This window comes from Podarcis liolepis (genome assembly GCF_965112155.1).
Source record: "Podarcis liolepis genome assembly, chromosome: Z".
Lineage (NCBI taxonomy): Eukaryota > Metazoa > Chordata > Lepidosauria > Squamata > Lacertidae > Podarcis > Podarcis liolepis.
The window spans coordinates 37645207-37663082 of record NC_139570.1 but is presented as its reverse complement, the minus strand read 5'-3'; the positions used below and the strand labels follow the sequence as shown (position 1 = coordinate 37663082).

Below are 17876 nucleotides of genomic sequence, written 5' to 3'. Positions count from 1 at the left end.
AAGAACTATTTTTGTCCCCTGCAGGTGCCAAAGTGGCTTTCCTAGAAGAGCTTGCTGAGCTGGAGAGCCTAGTGCATGATGCAGAGAGCCGGCTGAGAACCACCAGTGAGATTATGGGCTGTGACAACCAGAGTGGCACCAAGGGCTGCCTCCTCCTCACTGACATCCTGCCCATCCTGCAGTCCACACAACAACAGATCCAGATGGCCACCGACACACTGGATGCCATGGTACCACACCGAGAGTTGAGCTGGCATGGCGCAGAATTCAAAAGAGTCCGTGGGCAAAGGCACAGCTCGCCAAGTGCCAGAGATCAGCTGATCACTGTGTGCTGAAGGCTGGTCCATTAGGGAGAACAGGGCACTGCCCCACCAACCTCAGTCTGCCCTTTTCCATCCCCGCCCTTCCTGCCTTCTTACTTACAACCAGTCCAGAGGGAGGCCATGCCTGTCAACTTTCTCTTCCTTAGTCTCGGTGTTGCCCTTAGAGAAAATAGCAGGGTGATAGGGACAAAACTAGAATGAGTTGGCTCCGCCTCTCATTGTCTCTGACTCTGCTTCCTGTTCCACCCCACCAGCCCCACTGACCACCAGATACCACTGTATCTGGAATTCGTAGAGCACTGTCCGCTGGGCTTCACAGATCCTGACAATTGGCTGATAGTCAGAGCTTATGAAGCCTGATATACAGCTACGTCTTTACCTGCTGCACGCTTGGCATCATATCAGAAGGCGGTGTAGAGCAGGCGAGCTTGGCCAGAATGGCCTGGCAGGCCAAATGGGGATTCTGGCAGGCTTAATCAGGCCCCTGAGCCAGAGGTTCCCCATTGATGTTCTAGCCCCACATCTTGTGTTTATGGGAAGCTTGCAAGGAGTATATTATTTTCAGAAGTGTATTGCCAGAGGAGAGAGTTTTCTCCAGAAAACCAGAGGATTTTCCCTCTTTCCCTTAAAGGAGTTTCCTGCTGAGATGTCGCACCAGCCCACCAACTGGACCCACCAGGCACAGGAGTCTAGAGTGCTGGCCCAGAGGTATGTTTCACATATTCACAGTTGAATATATAAGTTCCAACTTAGAATGGACTAATGTGTTCACTGATTTCAGTGGGGTGGCCCTGAGTACGATGAAGGCTGCGTACACACCATATGTTTAAAGCACATTCCTCTGCCCCCCAAAATCCTGAGTACTGTAGTTCACCCAATTAATCAACTAGTAGCGATTGGACAGGGATGTGGGTGGCGCTGTGGGTTAAACCACAGAGCCTAGGACTTGCTGATCAGAAGGTTGGCGGTTCGAATCCCCGCAACAGCTCCCGTTGCTCGGTCCCTGCTCCTGCCAACCTAGCAGTTTGAAATCATGTCAAAGTGCAAGTAGATAAATAGGTACCGCTCCGGCAGGAAGGTAAACGGCGTTTCCGTGCGCTGCTCTGGTTCGTCAGAAGCGGCTTAGTCGTGCTGGCCACATGACCCGGAAGCCGTACGCCGGCTCCCTCGGCCAATAAAGCAAGATGAGCGCCGCAACCCCAGAGTCGGCCATGACTGGAAAAAATGGTCAGGGGTCCCCTTTACCCTTTACCTAGCGATTGGACTGGTGAAATTGCCAGCAATGCCAGAGTCACTCTGTTTTCTGTCTTCTCTCCACAGCCATATGGAGGCTGCAGCCTTGGTAGAGGACACTGCCCAAAAGGCCATGCTCCTGTCCAAGAAGAGCTACCATCTTCTGCAGAGTATCACAGAGGACAATGCAAACCTGGAGTTTAGGGGACAGATGGAAGAGAGGTGAGCTCTTGGGGATGTAGTCCAGCATCCTTTTTCCACAGTGGCCAAGTGGGTGCCCAAATGCAAAGCCTGTGAGCATCTGCAGTTATCATATTGTTGACCCTGAATTACACTGTTCTCAGTTCTAGAAGGCAGGAGATACAGATATACAGTATTAGAAACATCTTAATTATTAGCCAATCAGTGCTATCCGCAGCCATTTTTCCCTGCAAGCATGCAGACAAGTGTTCTCTGCCCCTCAACAAACCTTAACCTCAGAGAGGAACTCATATGTTTAGACTGAAGGCAATGAGGATGTTTTCAGTCCAGCTCATCTGCTCCACAAATGTTATGGCCATCTTCATAAGCATATGATTAACATCATATGAGGGACCATCATAATTTGCTTCAAGTTTTGATCTAGGCAAAATGAGGTGCAAAAAGAAAAGAAAAACCCAGCTCCTTAATTGTTTTGCTAGTATTTTCCTCTTTGATGTCAGCTTTAAATTTTCACTGACTCTGAAATAATGACTGGGAGTTTTGAATCAGCAAAAATGTCCCTTGGAACTTCCATTCCCAGACCACGTGATTGTGTATGCTGCATCAATTTTCTATTTCTTTTGTTGCCCTATTGGCTCACAGTTTCCTTTGGCATCTTCTCACAGCTACCAGAGAATCCAAAAGGCACAGGAGGAGCTTGGCTTCCAGATGGAAGAGGCTACAGCCAAAGCTGAGGAGACTTTTGCTTCAGTCCATCAGGGCAACATGGCAAAGAACCTCACGCAGATCAGTGTCATAGAGCTGGTGAGCAGTGGGGAATAAATGTGCACTAAATACATCCCCTGCCCCCTTTCATGGGACCATGCCACATAAAAAAGGGGGGGAAGTATGCCATGGGTTGTAGCCAATGGCAGTCCTACACAAAGTAGACTCATTGAAACCAATGGACATGACTTATTCCTATTAGTTTCAATAGATTTACTCTGAATAGGTCAGGGGTCTGCAACCTTTAAGACAAAAAGAGCCACTTGGACCCGTTTTCGAAGGGAAAAAAACCTGGGAGCTGCAAAACCATTGCGACATTTAAAACAAATATATCTCCGGAGCCGCGATCTGACAGCGGGTGGGAAGGTGACGTCGGGACGGTGCGTGACTAACGCATGCACCACCCCCATGCGACGTCACAGCCAGTACAGTGCCCGCCACAGTGGGGAGTGTCGGGGCGCACAATGCTCCTCCTCCCCTCGCTAGTATCCGCCCCGGAGCCGCAGCAAAGGTGTAAAAGAGCCACATGCGGCTCCGGAGCCGCGGGTTGCAGACCCCTGGAATAGGAGGTAGCTGAATGCAACCCAGTGACTTTGGGTTGTGGGGATGAACTTTAAGAATCTGGGGAATGGCTCTTACCTTTAAAAATGAGGTGGCAAAGGTTTTTCTCTCCCCCACATCCCTCATTCTTGTGAGGAGTCTATTTGGCTGTTATTGGCTAACACAGTTTCCAATTTAATTATAGTTTTCCCTGGAAACTTTACTAATACCCAGGTAGAAAACTGTTGTTCACTGATTGCTTTTTATAATCTCCCATTGCTGTTTTACTAAGGGTATCATACCATTTTTACTAATTTGCTTTTATTCTGTGGGGTTTTTCGTTTCATTTTTGTACCTCGGGTTACATACACTTCAGGTTACAGACACTTCAGGTTACAGACTCCGCTAACCCAGAAATAGTACCTCAGTTTAAGAACTTTGCTTCAGGATGAGAACAGAATTCGTGCTCCGGCGGTGCAGCAGCAGTAGGAGGCCCCATTAGCTAAAGTGGTGCTTCAGGTTAAGAACGGACCTCCGGAATGAATTAAGTACTTAACCCGAGGTACCACTGTATTGCCAGTTTGAAAGCCACTGAGTAGTGGCAATGACAACAACAAACCATCTTGTTTGGGTCAGATCGCTTAATAGAAATTAAACTTCTTCTGGCGTTTCCTCCTACAGCACCCCTTGGTTCAGCAGGCTGAAAATCTTACTCATTGTGCCAATGAACTGCAGCACCTGGCAGAACGGAATAAACACCTGGTGGCCAATGGATCTCTTATTGTAGGGGCCAAACTGGAGGGCGTGGCTCAGAGGATGAAGGAGTTGGAACAAGTGAGTTACTCTCTGCTTGGGGCTGCATCTCATTTCTAACCAGGACAATTTGCACTGGCAGGAATGACACAATTCCCTCTCTTCTTCTGGCTGAGTGCTGTTGTCTGCATTGACTAAATGGCAACATTTATCCACAAGAGGGTGCTGCTATACAATCCTAAAAAGTACAAAATCCCTCTCAGTGTTCTGGCTGAGCGCTGCTGTTTACACTGGGAAAATGGCAACGTGTGTCCACAAGAGGGTGCCATTCACTCCTGAGATTGCAAAAACAAATATTATAACAAAGCATCAAAATACCGTATTTTTCGCACCATTGGACGCACTTTTTTACTCTTAAAAAGTAAGGGGAAATGTCTGTGCATCCTATGGAGCGAATGTGTGGTCCCTTGAGCCTAATTGCCGGAGTGCGGCACACTCTTGGACTGGTCTTTGGTAGTGGTTGTGGAGCTGCGCTCCCCTGCCGGCAGCCTCGGCTTCTCCCTGCAGCCCCGGGAAGCTTTGGAGGAACGGGAGGGCTGTGCGCCCATCCCCCGCGCTTCTGGGCTGCTGAATGGGGGAGGTGGGGAGAGCCTCGCTCGTCTGCCGGCAGCCTCGGCTTCCCCCTGCAGCCCCAGGAAGCTTTGGAGCAAGGGGAGGGCTGTGCGCCCATGCCCCACACTCCTGGGCTGCTGAATGGGGGAGGTGGGGAGAGCCTCGCTAGTCTGCCGGCAGCCTTGGCTTCCCTCTGCAGCCCCAGGAAGCTTTGGAGGAACGGGAGGGCTGTGCACCCATCCCCCGTGCTTCTGGGCTGCTTAATGGGAGAGGTGGGGAGAGCCTCGCTCGTCTGCCGGCAGCCTCGGCTTCCCTCTGCAGCCCCGGGAAGCTTTGGAGGAATGGGAGGGCTGTGCGCCCATGCCCCACACTCCTGGGCTGCTGAATGGGGGAGGTGGGGAGAGCCTCGCTAGTCTGCCGGCAGCCTCGGCTTCCCCCTGCAGCCCCAGGAAGCTTTGGAGCAAGGGGAGGGCTGTGCGCCCATGCCCCACACTCCTGGGCTGCTGAATGGGGGAGGTGGGGAGAGCCTCGCTAGACTGCCGGCAGCCTTGGCTTCCCTCTGCAGCCCCGGGAAGCTTTGGAGGAACGGGAGGGCTGTGCGCCCATCCCCCGCGCTTCTGGGCTGCTGAATGGGGGAAGTGGGGAGAGCCTCGCTCGTCCGCCGGCAGCCTCGGCTTCCCTCTGCAGCCCCGGGAAGCTTTGGAGCAAGGGGAGGGCTGTGCGCCCATCCCCCGTGCTTCTGGGCTGCTGAATGGGGGAAGTGGGGAGAGCCTCGCTCGTCCGCCGGCAGCCTTGGCTTCCCTCTGCAGCCCCGGGAAGCTTTGGAGGAATGGGAGGGCTGTGCGCCCATGCCCCACACTCCTGGGCTGCTGAATGGGGGTGGGGGGGTGCTGCTCTGCCAACAGCCTGCCCTTCCCCTCAAGGTTTGGAGCAGTGGGCAGGCTGTGCGCCCATGCCCCACACTCCTGGGCTGCTGAATGGGGGTGGGGGGTGCTGCTCTGCCAACAGCCTGCCCTTCCCCTCAAGGTTTGGAGCAGTGGGCAGGCTGTTCACTGAGAGAGGGGAGGAAGAGGACGAGAGGAGGGGGACCAAGAAGCTGGGTGAAGGGAGATGAGGTACAATAGGTTGCCGTGATTGGAGAGTCATGGTAGAGGGCAAAGGAGAGGGAGCAGTGAAGGGGAGAAATTGTAGAGGTCACCTGAGGAGTTTGGGTGAAAGGGATGGAGAGGAGGAGGCTGGAAAAGGGGACTGTTCTGCTTGGGGGGGGGGGAGAAAAAAGTGGGGAAAAGGAAAGCCTCCCAAGCCTGCCACTGAGAAGCTCTGCTTGGCTGTTTCTTGACTGTAATTCAAGTAAAGGGAATGTTTGCGAGCAGCTGGCAGGCTGTTCGCTGAGAGATGTGAGGAAGAGGATTGAGAGGAAAAATGTGGCATTAGCAATGCTTTGGATGGATACGACGATGGTATTTTACATGAAGATAGCGAAGAAAGTGATGTCAGTGACTGTGAGCAACTGAGCTTCATAAATTCTGACTTTAGCAGTGATGAGTTCTTGGGGTTCACAGAAGACTAGAAGAGTACTCAAACCTTAAAGTCTCTCTTCATTTGTTAATGACAGTGATGATGGTTCTTAATGCCATTGTTGACTGCTGTTCACTTTACATGGCTGTAATGTGATTCTGATATACCGGTTGTTTATTAAATACAGTAGTTTATACAACATTTGATTCAGAATATTTTTTCCTTGTTTTCCTCCTCTAAAAACTAGGTGCGCCCTATGGTCGGGTGCGTCCAATGGAGCGAAAAATACGGTAAATTGAGAGATTAAAATGCAATCAAACTGGCTTTAAAAGAGGATTAGACAAATTCATGGAGGATGAAGGCTTTCAATATCAACTAGCCATGATGAAAATACCGCTTTTAAATACCAGTTACTGGAAATCACAGGAGTGGAGAGGGCTCTTGTAGTCAGGTGCTGCTTGTGGGTGGGTTTTCCACAGGTGTCTGGTTTGCCACTGTGAGACCCAGATGCTGGGCTAGATGAGCCACTGGCCTGATCCAGCAGGGCTCTTCTTGCATGCTTATGTTAGCATAATAATAATAATAATAATAATAATAATAATAAAAGTAGTAGTAGTAGTTTATTATTTATACCCCGCCCATCTGGCTGAGTTTCCACAGCCACTCTGGGCAGCTTCCAATCGAGTGTTAAGAACAATACAGCCTTAAATATTAAAAACTTCCCTAAACAGGGCTGCCTTACAGATGTCTCTAAGATAAGATAGATGCTTATTTCCTTTCACATCTGAAGGGAGGGCGTTCCACAGGGCGGGCGCCACTACCAAGAAGTCCCTCTGCTGGTTCCCTGTAACCTCACTTCTTGCAATGAGGGAACTGCCAGAAGGGCCTCGGTGCTGGACCTCAGTGTCCGGGCAGAACGATGGGGGTGAAGACACTCCTTCAGGTATACAGGACCGAGGCCATTTAGCATAACTGCAATATATCATAAAATTATATGTACTACCAGGGCTGCTGCACCAAACAGCTGTACAAGCCTTTGGGAGGCAGAGGTGCAAGAAGGCATCAAAGGATGGATGGAAGGAAAGAGGGACAGAGTCCAGTGCTGCCCACAACACCCCTAACCATCACTCAAGGCACCCCAGGGTGCCACGACACACTGGTTGGAAACCACTAAGCTAATGAATAAATAATAATCACACACAGAAAAGCTTTCTTTCTTACTTACTTTATATACTGCCTTTCCCTCCAAGGAGCTCAAGGTGGTATACATGGTTCTCCCCATTTTATCCTCACAGCAACCCTGTGAGGTAAGGTAGGTAATGGTAAAGGACCCCTGGATGGTTAAGTCCAGTCAGAGGTGACTGGGGTGCAGCGCTCATCTTGCTTTTCAGGCCAAGGGAGCCGGCGTATGTCCACAGAAAGCTTTCCAGGTCATGTGGCCAGCATAACTAAACTACTACTGGTGCACGGAGGACCGTGACAAGTGCCAGAGCGCCTGGAAACGCTGTTTACCTTCCCACCACAGCAGCACCTATTTATCTACTTGCACTGGCATGCTTTCGAACTGCTAGGTTGGCAGAAAGTTAGGCTGAGAGGCAGTTACTGGCCCAAGGTAATATTCATGGCTGTGTTTGAATTCAAACCCTGGTCTCCCTGGTCCCAGGCCAGTGCTCTAACCATTACACCTCCCTGTCTCTCAACAGAATAAACAACCAAATAGCAGCAGGAAAAAATAAGACAGTAATGATGTTAGTAATGGGCGTATTGCTCTGAGCAGCTATTCTTAGGCAAGTGGAAAGCAAAGGAGGTCATCTGCCATGAAGAGCCCCAAAAGTGACATTGGCAAAACTAACCCATTTAATGATATTGAGCCAATGGGTAAAGCCAATCACACTGAATCCTGAAAATGACCCTCTGTTTCCCTCTCTCCCAGCTTGACTGAGAATGCTTCAGGATCAGTGCCAAAATACTGACCTCATAAGATTTTCCAGGACCCTCAGTACATAGCTAAAACAATCCTTGAGGAATATTTATACAAATGAATGAGTTGGAGGATGAAATATACTCAGAGTCGCAAAGTGATTTCATGCTCTTTATTCAGCTCATAGTGGTGAGGAGGAATGAATAAAAGTCCCCTCACAGTATCTGCTTTATATACATTATTTACACAATGGGCTGCACATGATTGGCTAATCCCGGAATTCTACTGTAAGCCAATCAGGTTGTGGATTCACTTATCTCTGGAGCATGATTGGGTGGTTCCTGCCAACCAATCATACTGCTGCATTGTTCTAGGACCAATCAGACTGCTGCATTCTGAATCCTATTGTTCTAGGACCAATCAGACTGCTGCAATTTGGATCCTATTGTTCTAGGACCAATCAGACTGCTGCAGTTTGGATCCTATTCAATTCAGTACATAACAGAGGAGTTGTTTTCTGGTTGCATACATAGCTTCAAACAGTAATCCATTTTTCAGGCTGGTGGCGTTGTAGTCTAAACCACTGAACCTCTTGGGCTTGCTGGTGGTTCGAATCCCCACGATAGGGTGAGAGCCCATTGCTCCATCCCAGCTCCTGTCAACCTAGCAGTTTGAAAGCACGTCAAAGTGCAAGTAGACAAATAGGTACTGCTCCGGCAGGAAGGTAAACTGCGTTTCTGTGCACTGCTCTGATTTCACCAGAAGCGGCTTAGTCATGCTGGCCACAGGACCCAGAAGCTGTACGCCGGCTCCCTTGGCCAGTAAAGCAAGATGAGCGCCGCAGCCCCAGAGTCGTTTGCGACTGGACTTAATGGTCAGGAGTCCTTTACCTTTACCTATGCCTACAGGAACACACGTGAAGACCTCCCTCAATCGAAGCTTCCACAGTGAATGGGAGAGCTCCCAGTGCACATGGTCCAAATCACCTGCATTTATAAAAAAATATTACTGGATCACTGTGAATGTATTTTGGAGCTACTATTACAATTGTAGCCCAGCCCCTCTCTCTCTCTCTCTCTCTCTCTCTCTCTCTCTCTCACTCACTTTTAAGATAATTCCTTCAAGAGCAGACTTTCAGATGTTTTCTATCTCCCCTTTCTTGCTTTGATAACAAGATTGGGTAGTGATTTTCTTGGGTACAGGGCATGTTTCTGCCAAATTTATGGATTTTCTTTTTAAAAAATAATGGTGCATTTAAACAAAATCTAGGTTACCTCCAACACTGTGCATGGAGATGGTTGGTCTTTTAGTGTGACACCACCTACACTTTGGAACTCCCTGCTGATTGACAGAATGTGGGTACCTTTGCTGTACAGTACTTACTTTGGTGCTTGCTTTAAACATTTTTGTTTAATCAAGGCTGTCCAGGTCAAGCCAACCCGTGTTTTAATCTTTTATTATCTTGTGAATGTTTTTAATACCTGTTTTATTGATAGCTTTAAAGTTTTAATTTTTGTGTGTGGCTCGTTAGAGATTTTATTATAATTAAACAGTATATAAACCTTGTGAAATAAACAAATAGGCAAAACAGGTGGGGGTAGAAAACCCTGATCCTTTTTGTTTTTTGTAGCTATGGCAAAGGACAAATGACGCCCACACACAGGCATCCTCATCGCTCTCAAAGGGGGAGGCTGTGCTCTCCGAAACAAAGGCCTTGTTGACTACCTTGGATGGTAAGAAAAGAGTGCCTGATCAATTACTTCCATGATGAGTAGGCTACCTCGACTTATATCTAGATCAGCCTTGGCCAACCTAGAACCCTCCATATGTTTTTGGACTGCAACTCCCATCGGCCCCTGTGAGGACAGCGATATCATAGAATCATAGAGTTGGAAGGGACCTTGAGGGTAATTTAGTCCAACCTTCTGCAATGCAGGAATCTCAGCTAAAGCATACATGACAGATGGCCATCCAACCTCCACTTAAAAACCTCCAGGGAAGGAAAGTCCAACACCTCTCATGGGAGTCTGTTCCATTATCGAACAAGTTCTTCCAGATGTTTAGTCGGAATCTCCTTTCTTGTAAATTGAAGCCATTGGTTCAAGTCCTGCCCTCCAGAGCAGGAGAAAACAAGCTTGCTACATCTTCCATATGACGGCCCTTTAGGATACTTTTGTTATCCAGTGGTATTTCACTTTCCATTCTTGAGTTGGGAATAGAGTAGTTGTTTTAGAAGACAATAATCAGACATCCTGACAACATGACCAGTCCAACAAAGTTGATGTTGAAGAACATTAAGCTGTCTGTGTAACTGTTACACAAATGCATGCTTACTGTTCCGTAAAGGTAGATCTTAATTCTTGTCACCCACAGAAAGGGGTTGACCTTCCTATCTCCCAGCTGGAAGCTTCCCTTTCTTCTCCCAGCCTCCCACCCCAGGAGAACTTCCCTTCCCTGCCTCTCACACAGGGTCCTTCACCAACTAGCCATCACCTTCATTTGCGTATAGTGCACTCACTGACTCATAAAAAAAACAGAAGCAAAAACAAAGAAAAGAAAGAAAAGGAAACAGGAAGATAAAAATAATACAAGAGTGAGAAAAGAAAACAAAGGGGGGGGGAGAGAGAGAGAGAGAGCACTTCTTATTCTCAGTCTATCAGTATAGATAGATAGATGGATAGAGTCAAAATATTCAGTCCAGAATGTTATCCAGCTACTACTCCTTCTATTAGGCAATATTTTCCCAGTCATCAGACCCAGACACCTCAAGTTAATTCCTGTTCCCTACCTCACAAAAAGTTTAAAAGGGGTTCTCCGGTTGTTGTTGTTGTTGTTGTTGTTGTTGTTGTTAATAAGTGCCAACAATAGCTTCCTCCAGTCCTCCAAAAACTTTAACAACCCTTCCTCTATGTTGAGAAACAATAAATCCTTCATCTTTATTCACACAGGAGTCTCTCCACTATGATCATATATTAAAACAGTAATCCATAGTTATTTGCTTATTGTATATTCATTAATTCAAGCCCAGTTCAATATATTCCGCTCCCATTTCCCACTGGCTGCGATTTCCATCCTAAGTTTAACAAAAAAAACAAAAAAAAGATCCTTCCATTTTAGCTTCTTCAAACCATAGTCTCCCAGGTCTTATGCTCTAAACATTACACCACACTGGATCTCAATATCATAATCAGGATAACCAAGCTCTTTACTCCCTCACCATCAGGGATGAAGAGATTGGGTGCACGTCACAAGCGCCAGTCTGCCACAAACAGGAAAATGACAGTTGTGCGGGATCGGGCAATAGCAGAGGCCCAGAAGAAGACCAGACAAGCTCAGAAGATTCTGGGAGATTCCTTTTCAGTCTCTGCTGAGGCCCATAAAACTGCCAACAATGCAGAGTTAGTCGCGAAGGAGGGCGCTAAGGTATGAACAGCCCACACCTGTGAAGTTTAAGGCCTACTGTTAAGTTCAGCCCACTTCTCCTGAGGGGTAAGGTCTTCAAGAGGGGCACAGGGCTTGTCTGGGTTTGGTTTCCTTTGGAAGGAGTTCCCTGGGGGTGTCTCAGGGCCCCATATTATTTGTGTTCATTTACAAACACACAGGTTGAGCATAGAGGCTGCAGCAGCCCACAGCACCCAGTAGGCTTCAATGTTGAATGGGGATTTGAACCCTCAGGTCCTAGCGTGATGCTCTTAACCATGACACCACCCTAGCTTGACCCTGCCTGCTATTTCTTTTAGATTTCCCACCCTCTAATGACCCATCCTCCTCACCTGTTTTTGTCATCCTCTTCAACAGAAGGCGCAGGACACACTCAGAGAAGCAAAGTGGGAGAAAAAGCGTGTGGATAAACTTAAGGCACGTGTTGCTTTGACCATGGCAGAAGCCTCCAGGCAGAAGCATGAGTCTGAAGAACGTGGCAACGACCTCGCTGGACCTGGACAAGTCAGTGATGCTTTGGATTCATTAGCTGAAGGGGGTGCACTGCTAGGGTTGTTGAAGGACCATAGCTCAGGGGCAGAGGATCTCCTTTACATGCAGAATCCCCAGCATGTCCAGGCAGGGCTGGGAATGTCCCCTGCCTGAAAGCCTGGAGAGCCACTGCCAGTCAGTGTCGGCAATACTGAGCTAGATGGACCCCAGTAATCTGATGGAGTATAGGGCAGCTTCCTAAGTTTCCTGTGCTATCCCTTTTTAAACAGCATGACCCCACTTTCCATAAATCTTTGGTTTACTCTGAATATTATTTGTTTGTGCCAGGGATGGGGAACCTTTTCAAGCCCAAGGGCTGCCTTCCTTCATGTGCAGCCTTCCTTTCAGGGGCCGAATGCTGATGGTGGATGTGGTGGGTGTGGGAAAGCAAGAGGCATCATTCCAGTTCAAGGACATGTGAAATCATTAGAGGAAGGCGCAGAGTAGGGCCCGTGAGAGGTGTGGCCTGGGCACAGTCCCAATGGCCAGATAGGGAAGCCTGCGGGATCCACTTTTGCCCCCTGGCTCTGAGGTTCCCCATTTTACAACATGTGCTCCATGTCTTAGGTTGATATATCTCTAGAGTCCATGGACTGATCGCCTATTTCAGGGTGGGGGCACCTTTTGCAACCCAAGGGCTGCATTCCTTTGTGGGGAACTTTCGGGGGTGGGGGCCTACATGCCAGTGGCAGATGTGGCCAGAGGCAAAACTGGGCAGAGCCATGGATGTGACCTGTGCCTTTGTCAGGAGATTACATGCTAGCCATCCAAAAACCAGAGGTTTGGACACACACACACATACCATACATCTTTCCATCCAGGCAAGCGAGAGGCATGACCACAGTTTAAGGATGCATTCCAGGGAGGCAAAAGCACTTGGAGAGGTTGCAGAGAATGCCTGGAGATGGGTGTGTGGCAAGGAGAGCAGGGCAGGACCTCAGGAGAGCCCCAAGAGCTGGATAGGGACAGGCCTAGAGGGTTGCTTTTGTCCTCTGGGCCCGAGATTCCCCAGCCCTGACCAGGACACTGTCACACGTGTCAAGGGGTTAAAAGATACCTTTGTGGTCCCTGCCAATCCTACAATTCTAATGCACAGACAATCTCATTGGAAGGTTGCAGCGGAGATGAACGATCTTGAGAAGAGCCTCCGAAATGCCCAGGGTTCCTTGGAGATGGACATTGCGGCGCTGAACAGCCTGCTCACCAGTCTCGGTGAGCAACCAACACCACTTGGCTGTCTTTATTTCCATTGAGTGTGGTGTGAGAATAGTTGGTTGCAAGCAATTCAAGGAAGCGCAATGAACCTCATAAGTCCAGAGAACAAGGCCGGCCCTGTTGTTAGGCAGAATGAAATGAATGCATCAAGCGGCTGATGGGAATGGCAAAGAGCAGCAGTGAATGGCAGAGCTGTATGTGGCCTGTGGCCTGCCCTGGCTTTGTCCATTTGCAGGTGCAGATTGGATTCAAACTGCTTCTGCAAAGGTGCTCACTGTCTATGTTGAGCTTTATAACGTCAGGTGATTGAGAGGTCAGCAGCCCCACCCACCTGCCATAGTTGGTTTACAGGGTGTGTGTAGGAGAATGAAAGATCTGGCATGCCCGTCAGATCCAGTTCCTTGCTCCTGCAGTAGCATCCTGGGCACACCTGTGATGCATCTGAAAGCTCAGCACTTCCTGTGCCAACCACAAGAGGGCAGCCTTTCCTTTAAAACTGGTCACCTTTTTTTCATAACGGTTTCTAAGAACTACAGTGAACTTTAATCCTAATGTTGAAATCAATAGCCTTTGGGGATTAATGAGTGTTTGCCAAATGTTGTGCCTTGAACAAAAGCCTGGCAGGTAGAAATTAAGCAGGCAGACTTCTCCCCTGCCACCAGGTCCATGATGGGCAAAGCTTTCTGCTCGCAAGGCTGTGGTTAAGGGCTCTGAGGGATATCTCAGTCAGTAGAGCATGAGACTCTTAATTTCAGGCAAAAGATTCCTGCATCGCAGGGGGTTGGACGAGATGACCCTAAGGGGTCCATTCCAACTCTACAATTTTATGAGCCTATGAGACAGAAGAAATCAGGGACTCTGAGATAGATACCTGAGCCTTACTTAAAGCTGCAGTATATTTTACAGATTTATTATTAGGAATACCCTCCAATGCTAAAAGATGCATGTCAGTTGAGCAAAGTGTATGGAAAGGTGCCCAGCTTTTATATTTGGGAGTTGTTTTTTTAATCCTTTAGAAAACACATAAACTGCTTGATCAAAAAGGTTCTCCAAATAAAATTGGTACAAAACACAGCTAAACTCAGCAGTCCAATTAAAGACAAACATACCTAAAACCATCATCATCGAAACAAATATATTTTAAAAACCAAAATATATGGAGAGCCATCATCGTTAAAATCAAAGATAAAAACCAATAAAGCATTTAAAACACCTAGAAGTATCTAGATTGCATATCTAGGTACAAAAAAAAGTTTTCAGCAAGTGTCTACAACAATATAGTTAGGGGGTATCTGTCTATTGTCAAACTGGGAATTTTAGGAACAAGGCAGAAGTTGCAGGATTGAGTCCAATTAAGTCTGAGGGCTTATCCACACTTACCTTTTGCCTCACTCTTTCTAGGCACAGTTCTGCGCTCAAAAGCTCAGTTTCTTGTGGGTCGCCCCCCCCCCCCCCCGCGGATTGCCATTTGCTCCACTTGACCTTTAAGGAGTGGATTTTTGCAGGGAAAGCTGTGGAGCAGGACAGGCAGCACTCAGGCACAGCATTCTGTGCCTGGAAAGAACAGAGGATAGTTAAGTGTGGATAAGCCTTTACTCAGAGTAAGCCAATTGAAAACTAATGGACCAAAGTCAATCATGTCCATGAACTACAGTGGGTCCACTCTGTGTAGGACTAACTTTAGATATGACCCTGCTTTGAGGAACTTCAAGGGAAAGAGAGCTCATGAATAGAGGTTTCATTTATACTCTTGCTAGGATTGCTACCTGAGAGGGGAAGCTTTGTGCCTTTTAAGGAGCTGCAATCGCTGGCATAGGTTCACCAGGTCCCTTCACCACATTCTCAGGAGCTCTTGTCAGAAAAAAGACACAGAGAACCACACTCTTGCAGGGTAAGGAGTGGTGAAGGTGAACCAAACAGTTTAAAACAAATGGGCTTTCATTTGTAAAGTGTGTGTTTGGGGGGGGGGGGGTTGCATCCATAGTGGTGCTCAGTCACAGTTCTGCCAGTACAAGGATTTCTGTTTGTACAGCAGGACTTTCCCCTCTGCTCCCCCTCCCCATGCATCCTCTACTAAACTTGTTCCATGGGGTTTCCCCAACCCTCTGGAGAGGGTGCAGGATGTGGGGGGGGGGGAGTGCGGGGAAGCCCCATGGTGTAAGTGGAAATCTTCGCACTAGCAGGACATATTAGTTGGATACCCCGCTTTATGCTCAGGGAATATGTTTCTTTCCTGTCTATTATGATGCTTTAAATGTGGATCTTCCTTGCATTTTTCTATTTGATATTCAGCAGCAATGTTTCATTTTTATATTTGGCCATGTTTTATTTTAGCATATTATAAGATTTTAGTTGATGTTTTAAAGTAGTAAACTGCTTGGGGTGGGGGCAGAGAATGTGAAGTGGTATAGAAATGATTGAAATAAATAATAATACATAAATGTATTTCTCTTTCCTATCCCCACCCCTTACCCCATTCCTTGGCCAGGCAACATAGACCACAGTGCTCTATCAGAAGCTGCACTGAACTTGAGCCAAACCCAGCTGGAGCACTTGCAGTCAAACCTGGCGGGATCTGGTGCCCTGGGCCAGCAGCTGAGTACCTTGCAGCATGAGGCAGAAACCCAGAGGGAGAGGATCGAGGCCTTTGAGAGGGACTTGGCGGAGATCCAGAGCGACAAGCAGAACCTGGAATCCATCCTCCAGAGCCTGCCCAGCAGCTGCTCCAGCAGGAAGTGACACGGCCTCCTTAAACGTGCTCCAGAGCACCATCCCTGGCAGCGCAAGGAACTGAAGGCTTAAGGAACATGGCGCGGAGGGAGGGAAAGATAGATGAAGGTCAATACCATGGAGAAAATGTCAGGATGTAAGAGGGATTTTATTCAGTTCGCAGTTAAAGGCAAATCTACCCCACTGCGCTTTCTGAAACAATATACAAACAAACACAACCACCCTCCCAAAATTCACACTTCTCCAAACTTTGCAGTGCAGTTCTCCAGCCAAGTAATGTGTACAAAAATGCACAAGCTTGGGAGTAAAGTGTACCTAGGAATGCATGTACAGTAGTACCTCCAGTTACGTAACCCTCTGGTTTCGTAAACTTCGGGATGCGAAAGCGGCAAACCCAGAAGTATTTGACTGGGTTTTGCCACACGCACATGCTCAGAAGCGGTCCTCAGGTTGCGGAAACTTCGGGATCCAGCAGACCTCTGGAACGAATCCCGTCCGCAACCGGAGGTACCACTGTATTGGTGAAAATAACATACAGCAATGCATTGTATTAGGGAAGATTAGTTTGCAAAAAAAATTGCATGTTCGGGAGAAATTTGTACTAAAGTGCCAATGAACTTTCAAAAGGACTTTAAAATAAATTGCAGATTGGTGTGAAAATGCAGAGAACTGAACTGGAAGAAAGAGAAAGGGAGAAAATCCAAAATTGCCAGATCCACCCATTTCCTAAGGAGATGTTCCCATGGACAGACATTGACAAATGAGTCTAAGGGGGGGGGGGGCAGAACAGAATGTTATGTAAGTTTAACAGTGTACAGATGATAGCGTTGAACACTGCAAATAGTATTCAAATTCTTTTATGAATTTCACCAGTCATTGTCCTTATGGTTGGTTGGGGTTTTTTTGCAGCAATAAGTAAAACCTTAAACAAAATATAAAAAGTTTAAATCCTCAGGAAGACATGTTCAGTGGTGTTTCTGTACATCATTTTTGGGAATCTGCCATTGTCTTAGGTCAAAACCAGTTTTGCAGGTCTTTACGGAGCTTCAGACTGTATTGTGGAAAAGCCAAAAACTAACGCCCTATAAATGCGATAAACACTTTTGTCATTAAATGGTGGACATCTGATGGATGGCTCCCATGGCAGATAGTACAATTTCTTCCAGTTACTATGCTTGCAGTTTTGGAGCTGTTTTTACAGATATTCACTCTTTTCCTCCCTACCCTCTGCCCCAAAACATGTAGCCCTTAAAAAGGGAGTAAAAATGTGCAATTTCCCATAGCCATGGAATTGACTGAAACAGAAGTCGCGTGATTGACTGAACCTAAATATGCCATGCAACCTGGTCTAGTTTATTTCTACTGCTCCATTGATTTAGAGTGGTGGTGTGGGGGAAGCAGCTGCAATAAAGAAGGATGGGGAGAACCCTCTTCAGCAAGTCTTCCCTTTCTTCCCATTACCTTGTCAAAATATCAGTTCCTTGGATCAGAGCTAATGACACAGAAGTGGTGAAAAAGAAGATTCACCCATTGCTTGGCAGAAATAACTGTCTGTAAACAGCCTCTGCCAATCCTTTTCCACCCAACAGTTCACTTCGCCACAGAATTTCTGCCTGTAATGGAGGCTGGCCTATTTGGGTGAATGGGACTCTGCCCAACCAACTTCAGTCTGCTCCCCACCGGACCTCACTTGGCTGCATTTTTCCTTGCCTCCAGTTCAGCAGGTGGCTCTTCCTGTTTTGGGTTTCTCTTCAGTTTCAGTGTTGCCCTTGTAGAATTCTGCAGGGAGAAAGATGAGGGAAGTACTAGAATTAGCTGGCTCTGTCTGTCATTGACTCTGGCTCCACCTTGTGTTGGGCTCCCTGCGTTCTGCCCTAGCAGTTGCAGTGGGCACCAGCCACCGTTTCTTCTCTCTGACCTTTGACCTGAGGACTCATTAGTCTGGCTATAATGCCAGCCTTTGCAGTCCACAGATGACAGTGGGCCATCAAATCAGTTTCAAACAGGTGCTTTTATTCCAACTGATTTCTTTCAAATGGAAAGCCTTTGGAAAATTCTTGTCTTGGTTTTAAAAATAGAGGACTTGATGTTTA

General features: G+C 47.5%; 1 protein-coding gene across 2 annotated transcripts in view; it reads left to right on the top strand.

Moving 5' to 3' along the window:
* LAMC3 (laminin subunit gamma 3) overlaps positions 1-17876 on the top strand; it is a 72032-nt gene extending 54156 nt beyond the window's left edge. For both annotated transcript variants that reach the window (XM_083485501.1, XM_083485502.1), the window contains exons 19-28: positions 25-230; positions 955-1031; positions 1644-1778; positions 2423-2561; positions 3744-3896; positions 9497-9599; positions 11090-11289; positions 11665-11811; positions 12951-13050; positions 15542-17876. In XM_083485501.1, coding sequence (XP_083341627.1) covers positions 25-230; positions 955-1031; positions 1644-1778; positions 2423-2561; positions 3744-3896; positions 9497-9599; positions 11090-11289; positions 11665-11811; positions 12951-13050; positions 15542-15792 — 1511 coding nt within the window. In that variant the 3' untranslated portion in view covers positions 15793-17876. The remainder of the gene's footprint in view (positions 1-24; positions 231-954; positions 1032-1643; positions 1779-2422; positions 2562-3743; positions 3897-9496; positions 9600-11089; positions 11290-11664; positions 11812-12950; positions 13051-15541) is intronic.